At 39.8% G+C, this 11,027-nt stretch overlaps 2 protein-coding genes across 2 annotated transcripts in view; one reads left to right on the forward strand and one right to left on the reverse strand.

Annotated features, from left to right (window-relative positions):
• Positions 1-4,966, forward strand: part of chgb (chromogranin B) — a gene marked incomplete in the record, with an annotated part of 7,835 nt that extends 2,869 nt beyond the window's left edge. The window contains 4 exon segments of the mRNA XM_014009886.1: positions 1,578-2,982; positions 3,102-3,201; positions 3,942-4,043; positions 4,631-4,966. Of these exon segments, the coding sequence (XP_013865340.1) occupies positions 1,578-2,982; positions 3,102-3,201; positions 3,942-4,043; positions 4,631-4,711 (1,688 nt within the window).
• Positions 4,967-5,022: 56 nt separating this feature from the next.
• The window catches only part of trmt6 (tRNA methyltransferase 6 non-catalytic subunit), a 12,467-nt gene continuing 6,462 nt past the window's right edge, over positions 5,023-11,027 (reverse strand). The window contains exons 8-12 of the mRNA XM_014009887.1: positions 9,080-9,231; positions 8,868-8,953; positions 8,094-8,196; positions 7,819-7,905; positions 5,023-5,519 (exon numbers count right to left, since the gene is read on the reverse strand). Coding sequence (XP_013865341.1) covers positions 5,358-5,519; positions 7,819-7,905; positions 8,094-8,196; positions 8,868-8,953; positions 9,080-9,231 — 590 coding nt within the window. The 3' untranslated portion in view covers positions 5,023-5,357. The remainder of the gene's footprint in view (positions 5,520-7,818; positions 7,906-8,093; positions 8,197-8,867; positions 8,954-9,079; positions 9,232-11,027) is intronic.

Raw genomic sequence — 11,027 nt, forward strand, 5'->3', positions numbered from 1 at the left:
TCTCAGGATGTTTTCTTTTATTCTTCGCTTTTCATGCGCAGAAAGCCTTGCCATTCCAGTGGGCAAAGAAGAGCAGAAAGAAGATGTGGTATGCTTGTTCTTATTTCTGTTTGAACGAATCAAATGTTTTGAGCTAAAAGAGCTGCCTTCTTGTGCACTTTCTGCAGGTAACACGGTGTTTGGTGGAAGTATTGTCCAAAGCTCTCTCCAAACCGGACACTCAGCTGCACCAGGAGTGCAAAGACATTATTCGAGCAGGTCTGTCACAAAATCAAGCTGCCAAGATTAACCAGATAAGGCTTTTATTTTGTCTTAAACCTTTCATGGTCTGAGAAGAAAACAGTCGGGAAAGAAGGCATCTTTGAAGTAGATTTTTGATGATGCAGCACTCTAAAAACTGCAGAGGAGATGCCAGATTAAAATGAAATGCAGTTTGAAGATTTCCAATCTAAATTAAATATGACTGAACAATACGCTAAATATGACTTGTTGCCCGTAATTTGAATATTTTAGTGATTTATTAATTTTTTGTGGGGAAAACATTCCTCAAAGAGGCATTTTTGACAACATAGAGCTCCAGTGATTTTTAAAAACAGAAATTGGGTGCACGATTTGGAACTTATTGTGGACTTCTTCTAATCCATACAGGCTCAAATATATATGTGCACCTACAACCAATATTTGGGTAAATGTCCTGTTGCAAATTGAACCTTGACTGTACAAATTTTGTAGCCATCAACAAGCTTCTGGGTATTTGGCCACTTTTTTTTGGCAGAAGTTGTAGAGTTCATGTTAATTAGTTGGGTTTTTGGCATTGAGTCCATAAATTTTCAATAAAGGTTAGGTTGGGGCTTTGGGAAGGCTGACCCAGAAGCTAAATGTTAGCCTGATTTATCCAATCAGAAACCAATTCTTATGTGTTTTGGATTGTTGTCTTGTTTGGACACCGGTTTCAACTGTCTTGCTGCTAATTTGACTAAAGTTTTAAAAAATTTGGAGGTTCATTATTTCAACCACTTGGTGCAATCCACCAGTACCACAGCATGATGCTACCACCACCATGCTCGACAGTTTGTAGTGTTTGAAAGCTTAATTTTGATTCCTCTATAGTTCATCACTGCAGCCACAAAGCTCAGTTATTGTCTTGTCTGACCATTTCCAAAAGATGTTTGTGGGCATCTGCAAATTTCTAGGACTGATCGTAATCTTCGAGTTAAACTTTCCCACACTTTTTTTTGTTAATTACTGAAGCTATATAAAGTTCAGTCTTTCCACCCTGGAAAAAGAAGTTATTCAAAGCTGTAACTAATATTAAAGCTGAAATAAGTGGATGTATACTACATCTGTAAATCTGTAATACCTTATCACCAAAAGTCTTCTCAGATTTGTTCTAAACTTCAGACTCTTTTTTGTTTTAGGGATCAGTCACGCCCCAATGGAGAAGAAAAACAGTGAGGGGGCTGTAGCTCAGGAGGAGGTCCTGGAAGGTCATGCTCAGGAACCAGCAGACGTGAAAGACATCGAAGCACTCTTGAAATCTGTGGAAGAAAAAAGGGAACAGCCTGAAGGCGAGCACGGCCAAGAACCCTGGAGTCTGGGTGATAAGATGGTGATGAGTGAAGGAGGAGAACAGCGGGAGAAAAGGAGCGGATGGAGGCCTGGGAGGTTCCACCAGAGGAAAAGCAAACGGGGAGAGGAAGAGGAAGAATACGAGCGAAGTCAGGAGAGCTGGGGAGGGATGGACAAGAGGTTGAAGGAAGACGAAGTAGAGGAGGTGGATGAGGAAAGTGAAGAGAGAGAGAAGAGGGGCTGGAGGCCTGGAAGGTACTACCAAAGAAAACACAAACGAGACGAGGGAGAAGAGGAGGAGCCAGAGGAAGAACACAGCCAAGAGTCCTGGGATGTGGACAAAAAGCATGGGGAAGAGGACGAGGAGAGAGAAAAGCGCATATGGAAACCCACACATCGCTATCATCACAAGAAAGGGCTCCACAAACGCAGCGATGAACCTTCAGAGGGAGATGGATATGAAGACCGTAGCCAGGAATCTTGGGATCTTGACAAGAGGAACTGGAAGCCTGGCAGGTTCCACCAGAGAAGACACAAACGCAACGAGGAGCTTCCAGAGGAAGCCATGGAAAATCCTGATGAAGAACGCAGCCAGGAATACTGGGATTTTGATACTGGGATGGAGAAACGGAACTGGAGACCTGGCAGGCACTACCAAAGGAAACACAAACGTGACGAAGAGCTTTCAGAAGATCTCGATGAAGAACGCAGCCAGGAATATTGGGACGTTGAACCTGGGAAAGAGAAGAAAAACTGGAAGCCTGGAAGGTACCACCAAAGAAGACACAAACGAGACGAGAACCTCCCAGAAGAAGCCTGGGAAGATCCTGATGAAGAACGCAGCCAGGAATACTGGGATTTCGATACCGGAGTGGAGAAACGAAACTGGAGGCCTGGCAGGCACTACCAGAGGAAACACAAACGTGACGAAGAGCTTTCAGAAGATCCCGATGAAGTACGTAGCCAGGAATACTGGGATTTTGATACAGGAATGGAGAAACGGAACTGGAGGCCTGGCAGACATTACCAAAGGAAACACAAACGTGACGAAGAGCTTTCAGAAGATCCTGATGAAGAACGCAGCCAGGAATACTGGGATTTCGATACCGGAGTGGAGAAACGAAACTGGAGACCTGGCAGACATTACCAGAGGAAACACAAACGCGATGAAGAGCTTTCCCAGGAAGCCAGAGAGGAGCCAGAGGAGGAACGCAGTCAGGAGGACTGGGGCATTACCAAAAGACACGGAAAAGAAGAAGAGATCGAGAAGCGGATATGGAAACCGACACACAGATACCACCATAAACTGAAGCTTCACAAGAGAGGAGAGGGAGGTTTATCAGAAGAAGAGGAGGAGAGAGGGGATTCAGAGGAGCATGCAGAGGAGGCAAAAGACAGCGATGAAGCTCTGAGGTAACTGTTTTATAAAACTTTAGTGMCTCATTCAGTAAAACGCATTGACACTGTTAAAGAAAACATCATTTTCTTAAATGATCAAACATTGAGCAGCATCCTATTAAACTATTTTTCAGGTATCTGGCTGAGAAGCGCAATCCGTGGATTTACAGAGGCTTTTACCATCCTTCCTGGTATAAAAGGGACTCAGAGGAACCTGCTGCAACACCAAACAAGGTAGGCCAGATCACTGAGCCTTTTAGCTCCGTTATACTAAATAAAAACTACTTATTGTTGCTTTTTCAGACTTAAGTCTTTAAAGTGAGGGAGGGTAGTTATTGTGCAAGTTCAACTTTTTTGAGCTCTATATCATGTTATGTGATTCACTCATCTAAAACATACCCAGAGTGTTGCTGTGGCTCTTTTATGCATGTTTGAGAAATCCTTGGATCTCCTGTTGAAACTGCCTAAACTGGGGGTGGGTAGTCCTGGTCCTCGAGGGCCGCCATCATGCATGTTTTACTTGTTCCTCTGATTCAACACACCTGATTCAGTGGTAGAAATCCCTTCTCAAGTTCTGCCTAAGCTTGGTTATAACCCCCTCATTCAAGTCAGGTGTGTTGGARCAGAGAAACCCTGACAACATGCAGGATAGGTGCGCTCAAGAAACATGATTGCCATGATTGCCCATGAAGTTGTGAAGATGTGAAGTGGGAGTGTTGGAAGCTCTTAAAGAGACAGAGGCCTATTTCAAGGCATTTAGATAGATTACAGATAGATATTTATTTTTGATATATACAGCATTTTCATAACAAATGAAGGTAACATAGTTACTTGATTGTGTCACAGAATTGAACTATGAGTCTGGAAAATACACAATACCTACCCCTTTAAAATAAATGCGTATTAACCTAAGCGCCTCGGGGGGATAACATGTCTAAAATAATGCTTTAAATTTCATCTTTAATTGGTTTCAGATGGATGAACTGGCCAAGCTGCTGAGCTACAAGATTAACCAGTTGACTAACCACTCCGCTCCGGAGGAGACTTTACACTCGAGAGCGCTCACTCCACAGGAGGTAAATCAAGCTGGGTGTACAAACAGCCCACTAAGCATCACTGATTAAACACATGCTCATTAATGAAATCTCCAGTTTAGTTGGATATGTCATAAAACTCAGAGAACGTGCGTCTGTGAATACAAAGGGAACTGATAATTGCACTTATTGTTTTGTTGACAGTAGTTCCCTTTGTCTCCGTTTGATATCTCCACTTCAGTAGTTTGACTGCTGCAGTAATCACACTGAGAACCTAATGATTGTAGCCTCCGAGAGCAATCAGCCCTAATATGCCCATAAAAAAACAAGGACTCTAGCCTGCAGAGGTTTTCTTTATCTAGTCACATACATTAGAGCAGGAAAAAATATTCATTAGTTCCCCAGCAACTGCAACTTCAAGGATAATAAGGAAATATGTAATCCAAGCGAGCAACTCGTTAGAGGTCTCGTCTAGACACGCTGCAGCAAAACTCAAAGACATGAAGTGTTTGGGCACGTTTTAGGACAGAAACAGAAAAAATAAACTATTGTTTAGGTCTTATGACAAAAAATAGTTGTAAGATTTTCTGTTTGCTTATACATAAATACTGTTTTTTTTATTCCTTCAGGAGAARAAGCTGGAAAACCTGGCAGCGATGGACACGGAGCTGCAGAAAATTGCAGCCAAGTTGCATGACAGGACTGCATAAYCCTGCAGCATTTTAAGACCATCAGCTATTAAGTCTCCATTTTACCGTTTGTCTGCCGACTTAGTGTTCTTAGTGTCTCAAGTGACAAAATGACGTAAAAMCTCTGAAACCATGCCATTTTATCAAGCTTTGTTGGCCGTTTTTTTGTGACGTTATGATAAATTCATCAGCATGGGAATGAAATGGATGTTTATGTGTATTGTCTGAAAAATGTTTAAAAAAATAAAGAAGAAAAAATAAATCCAAGATAAATGATTTAAACGTGTTCATAGGAGTTTGATCTGTTTGCAAACTAATAAAAGAAGTTATTCTGGGACCAAATGAAAGTTTTTATTATTTGCTAAAGTAGAAGTGACACATCACATGATCTTTAAATATGGATTCTAATTGCTTGCAGACACTGACGGATRAACCATTAAAAAAATAAAACATGTTAGTTTCTTAAAAGTAAAAATYGTCTTCAGTCCCTGATATAAGAAAWACAGAGCTTAGTTAACTTATTTTATATCAAGCCCTAATCTGCAAGTGCACAAAAACACAGAGAAACGTGCTCTGATGGATGCAAAACTAAGTCTGCCCTAACTCCATAAGTCAGTTCCACAGAGATAAGGCCAGGAGCAGAAACCTCCTGACAGGTCTGACCCTTTTATCCCTCCGAGTTTTTCAGTTTTGGTCTTTTCGGAGCCGGTCCATCGTCTGGTGGGGAGACAGTTGGTTTGGAGTGGTCYGTGGCGACTGTTGTCCCTGAGAGGAGGTAGCCCCCGCCCCCGCTCATCAGCAGCAGAGGATGAGTCCTGTTAGGCAAAACCTGGCGACATGACAGAGATAGCTCGTCAGGAGATGTTAACTCTGCTTTGATGGTTTGGAGGTGTGTGCAAAATACATTTGTTTTTTCCAGCTGCTTCTTTCTTAACACTAAAACACAAAAAAACATTTATTCCTTCTGCCTAAAGAACTAGTGGATCAACAGAGTTCATCTGTGTGAATGAGAAATGCACATGTTTTAGTAATGACAAAACAACTTTGCATTTAGCCAAACTGAGCTTGCTCTTGATATGTCACTACTGAAAAAWACACAGAGAGAAAAGCACCAGTATAAAAAATGTTCAGTTTAATGTGGACAGGGTCTTTGTCAAACTTACAGAAGTGTCACACATATTCACATGCATTACTCAGGTAGAAGTATAGMTACAAGGTTTAAAAATACTTATGTAGAAGTMAAGTATCAAGTCAAGCTTTTTACTAAAGTAAAAGTGTAAAAGTTATGGTTTTAAAACTGCTTGAAGAATAAAAGTAAAAGTAATGTAAGCAAAATAAGACATTAAGGACAAGTTTAGGCTATATCAAAGGGGTCTATAGCGCACATAGCCGAGCTAATACATATATGTAAAAATATGTATGGTTACATAGTATTAGCAAAAAATAAACAAATGCCAAAGGGCCACATCCTCCCTGGGCCGGGTAGGCTGCTCAAAACTGCTGTGAAGTGAGACGGTCTACCCTTCAGCTGACGTCGGCTTCACGTGAGTTTGCGTGACCACGTGCTACCGTGTTACCATAGTGGTCAGTTTCATATCAGACTTAAAATACGTTGGGACTTGTATTTACATGTCTTTTTTAATGGAAGAATACTTTCACAGTTAAAATGTTACATGTAAAAAAAAAAAAAAAACAATAATAATTTGGGTTTAGCTCCAGTATCTAGGACAGAGTATTAGAGCCACACATCTTTTTTTATTTTTATTACAAAAAGTCATGATATTATGAGAATAAAGTCGTAATATTACGAGATAAAAGTCGTAATTTTATGAAAATAAACTCATAATATTACGAGAAAAAGTCAGAATCTTACATGACATGTTCCTTTTCCATTCCTGATATAATTTTTACTCATTTCCTCCTCATCTTTCCCACACCTTCTGTGTACAGCCATGTGTCTGTGTTTATAAAATAGTCCATGATGACTTGGATCACTGTTAGATTAATATGCTTTCATCCAAATTAGCTACGTGACGACTAAATCTGTCAATGCAGCCATTAATTACAATACGGCTTTAGTTTATCATATAGTCATTTGCACAATTTCCAAGTCCTGCTACTGATAATTTGATGCGAATGTGCTAAAAGATTAACTATTTATTTTTAAGCAAACATTCCTCATTTTAATGCTGTGATAACGGCATGCTTTTTCGTGTAAAGGCTAGAATATTATGACTTTTTTCTCATGTTACGATTTTAGTCACATAATTGTATGACTTTAATCTTGTAATGTTATGAATTCATTCTAATAATATTATGACTTCATTTTTATACGACTTTAAYGTTGTAATATTATGACTTTATTCTCGTAACTTGTAGTTGCAATTTTTTTATTTAACATCTTATTGCAGCATAAATTTCATCAGCCCATGAATTGAGACACAGCCTAAAGTTCTTCTTCCATGAAGCAGCTCTGTTGTCCTCCATCCATATTTTCAGTTACAGGCTGAGTCATTTCTATCTTCTCTCTGTCAACGCTCTCTGGTTTCATTTAAAGGGATCCATGATTACTTGTAACATTAGACTTTATTGAATTAACACATTAACATATGTTTTAACTGCAAAATATAGTCTGCAAAAATACTGTAGGCTGTTTAGTTTTGTAAATCTTTCAAAAATACATTGTAACACAAAAGGAGCCATTTTATTTACACTCAAAGCATTCTGGGTAAACGATGACATCGAGTAGGTCCTCAGTGCGAGGCTGCTAGCGAGCTATATCCACCCTGAAGGTTAATCTTAGACAATATCTGATGATCGACTCTTTTAAATGAAACCAGAGAGBGTTGACAGAGAGGAGAAGGTAGAAATGACTCAGCCTGTAACTGAAAATATGGATGGAGGACAACAGAGCTGTTGGTGCAACGTGATATTAGTAGATTGGCTCCGGAGCCAGCGTAAATACTCTCAATGGTTGCGTATTTTGCTGCGGTCGACGTACCGAAGCTAGTGTAAATTAAGGGTTACATATTTTGATCCTTTATATACAAGAAATAAATAAATAAATAAAATTGTGGACCCTTGTAGCGTTTTCCATCACCTGAGTGGTTGGGACTGTCGGTGTTTACCTGGTAATGCCTGAGCCAAGTGTCGGTGAGTCTGAGGTTCACTGTGCCGCCTTGTTCTTTAAGTTTAGTGTAGCATTCAATAAGAGGCTGCAGTAACGTAGAAAAAAGTGGAAAACAAAGAAGTACTTTAAAAAACAGTCATCAACAACAAAAAAACAGTCATCAAATTCACAGTAGTAGAGTAACCATTTAAAAACATAATAAACATAAGTCCAAATAGCAACAAGGCAGCTTTAAGACTTCCGTAAAATAATCCCAAATAATAATTCTCTTACCTCTTTGTACTGTGAATAAACTACAAAAGGCCGAGAGGGGGACAGAAACTTAATCAGGCCCAAAAGGACGGGACAGGGGTGGAATCGACTTGCTATGACCAGCCTGCAGGTGGGCAAACAAAAAGATGATCAAGCAAACCTGTCCAACATAAAAAAAGCAGTCAATAGTACATTTTATAAGTGGAAATGTACAGGTAGGCAGTAATGTAATTTAACGGATCAGAGCTGAGTGTACAGCCCTAGAAGACTTACTGCCCCTCTGTAACCGAGACCCGATCAATATTTTATCCAACTGGATGAGAAGCAGGACAGGAGGCTGATTTAGGACAACGTGGGAAATCCTGTTCAGTAGTTTTCTGTTTATTTGATAGCTTTTAGGATTTAGAGGAGAAATCTACAAGCTACTTGTAGTTCAGGCACCTTCCTGTCAGCCCATCTATCAATCATAAAAAACTATTACCAGTGGGTTCTTCATATCATGAGAAGAAACTGCAAAGCAATCAATTTGTTCATCTTGTAGGAGCGCTGCACGCTAACCACTTTGTGTGAGGCCAGAGGAAGGCGAATCTTGGTTTATGACGATTATAGTTAGCAAAAGGCTTTAATCATTCTTATTTCTTTTCTCTGGAAATCTATTTTAATTGCCTTTGTTTACTGCATGGTTTAATTGGGAATTGATGAAAGCCGAGCCGGAGACTGAAGGAGGCTGATGCTGATGAAAGCAGAAAGGTGCAGAGAAAGAGAGAGAAATGTGAATGAAGGAGCTAATCTGACCCATCGGCGTTCCTGCCTTCCAGCAGAGCGGCAGAAGCTGCCAGCTTCCTTCGCTTCTCCTCCAGCTTCACTTTTTTCTCTTGAGCCTAATAATAAAAACACACAGGGGAACAAGTTTATTTTACGTAAAACCTCACCGGTTCTCTTCCATTATTGTTACATGCGAACAACAGCGAAAAGTTACCAAACACTTCGTAAAACTCTGAACRTACTTTCTCTTCTTTTCGTTTTTCCCTCTCCAGTTTCTCGTGGTCGTCATCAGCATCTTCAGCTTTTGTCTCCATACTCTGCTCTGGACTGCCCTCCTGCTGCTCCTCTGCCTCAGGCGGTTCCTCCTTTACAGCAACATCAAACTGCTTTTCATCTGGAATGTTACAAAAACTCTGTCAGATGATTGATATAAAATTATACTTAAGGAATAACAATTTACTTGTGTTAAATTTTAAAACAGGTGTTTTTTTTTTCCTCCTTAAATATGGTTTTGTGAGAAAACTTACATGTARTCAGTGTTTTACCTGCAGCAGGCCGCAGTCAAAATGCTGTTAGTTTAGAAAAGGGCAAAGGATTTGTGATGAAGGAGCAAAGCTAACAAATTCTAATGAAAAGGGCCACATTTGTTAAATTTTGAGCAGCTGACTGATGTAAAAGTGGCGCAGTGTAAAAACGCACAAAATAGATTTTACTACCACTGCTATGAGAGTTTGAGATGGGGAAAATTGATTTATTGACATTGTTCGAGCAGAGGTGAGCCCCCCTCCCCCAACACACACACACACAAATCTGCTCTTATTTTGAAAGCAGCTGTGTGGTGGATTGACTGGCGTTATAATAAAAACAGCCAGAAGATGAGAGCCAATGAGCTCACAGCTGCTTCTGTGTTTAATATTATAATCCCGCCCACATCATTTTGCTGGCTTAAATTGTAGATGTCCCTCTCCTAAATCCCATCTAAAAGCCTGCACGCCAGTCAGTACTTTCTGTAAGTAAATCTTTTAACTTCCCCCACAAGTCTATCTAACCAATCACGGTTTTCCCAGACTCCGCCCACACCGAGCAACAGTGTTGTTTTCGTTAACGATGACGAAATATTTTCGTTGAYGCCCCTCTTTTTTCATGACGATAACGAGACGGTAACAAAATAAACATAGCTCTTTGATGACTAAGACGTGAAGAAACCTGTGTGAGTTTCGTTGACAAGACGAGACTGAACGAAAATGTTAGTCGGTGGTCTGTCAATCATTTAGAATGCAGAGTGGAGGGACAGCAGCGCTGTTACACACGCGCACACACAGCAGCACAGAACATTTCCTCCCGTTCTCTCACAGCCTGCGCCGCTTCGCAAAAAAATAAAAAAATAAAAGTCGTCCGTCACCTGTGGCTTAACCAGGGAGTAACGTCTCCACCATTAAAAGCTGTCGCATGTCAATTCTGAGCTCAGAAGCTGTTTACGTTCATGACGAAATTAAAAATCTTCTCTGTTTTTTTTTGTTTTTTGGCCGGGGGGAGTTAGCAACTGCGCATGTCAGTGCTTCTGTTCTGAATAAAAGCCTGGTGCATGTAAACACTCATTTGCACAAGTTTAAYAGTCTACTAAGTTTAGGACTGCATGATGTCCRTTTTTATAAATAAGATGCATCTTCATCGACCTGGCTGACGAGTTCAAGTTGAACATGTGTGTTCCCCTTTATTGCTTATAATATTGGGCATGTGTATTGTGTGTGTGTTCATTGCACTTTAGCTAATTTTGAGAAATAAAGCCACAAAGTAGAATGTTTTTTTTTGGGCATTTTTTAGAGTAACACAAATTACACAAATTCACAAATGTTAACACAAATTACTCAAGTTAATTTCTAAAGACTAATATGTTGTCTTTATTTTACGTCTAAAACTAAACAATTTTTTTAAGTTTGCGTAGACTAAAACTGACTAAAACCATTAAATATAGAAATAACTAAAATTGACCAAACCTATCAAGTTTTTTTGTTCAAAAGACTAAGACTAAAATTAAAATGGCAGTCAAAAACAATACTGCTGAGCAACCTCCCACTTTGTGACTGCAGAGACCCCTTCTATTTCCATCCTCTTAAAGAGTAACTTACCCCAAAATTAACTTTTTTTTAGCTGATAAACTGTCTAGAATGTGTCTAAGATGTTATATAG

This window comes from Austrofundulus limnaeus, unplaced genomic scaffold, assembly GCF_001266775.1.
Source record: "Austrofundulus limnaeus strain Quisiro unplaced genomic scaffold, Austrofundulus_limnaeus-1.0 Scaffold63, whole genome shotgun sequence".
Classification (NCBI taxonomy): domain Eukaryota; kingdom Metazoa; phylum Chordata; class Actinopteri; order Cyprinodontiformes; family Rivulidae; genus Austrofundulus; species Austrofundulus limnaeus.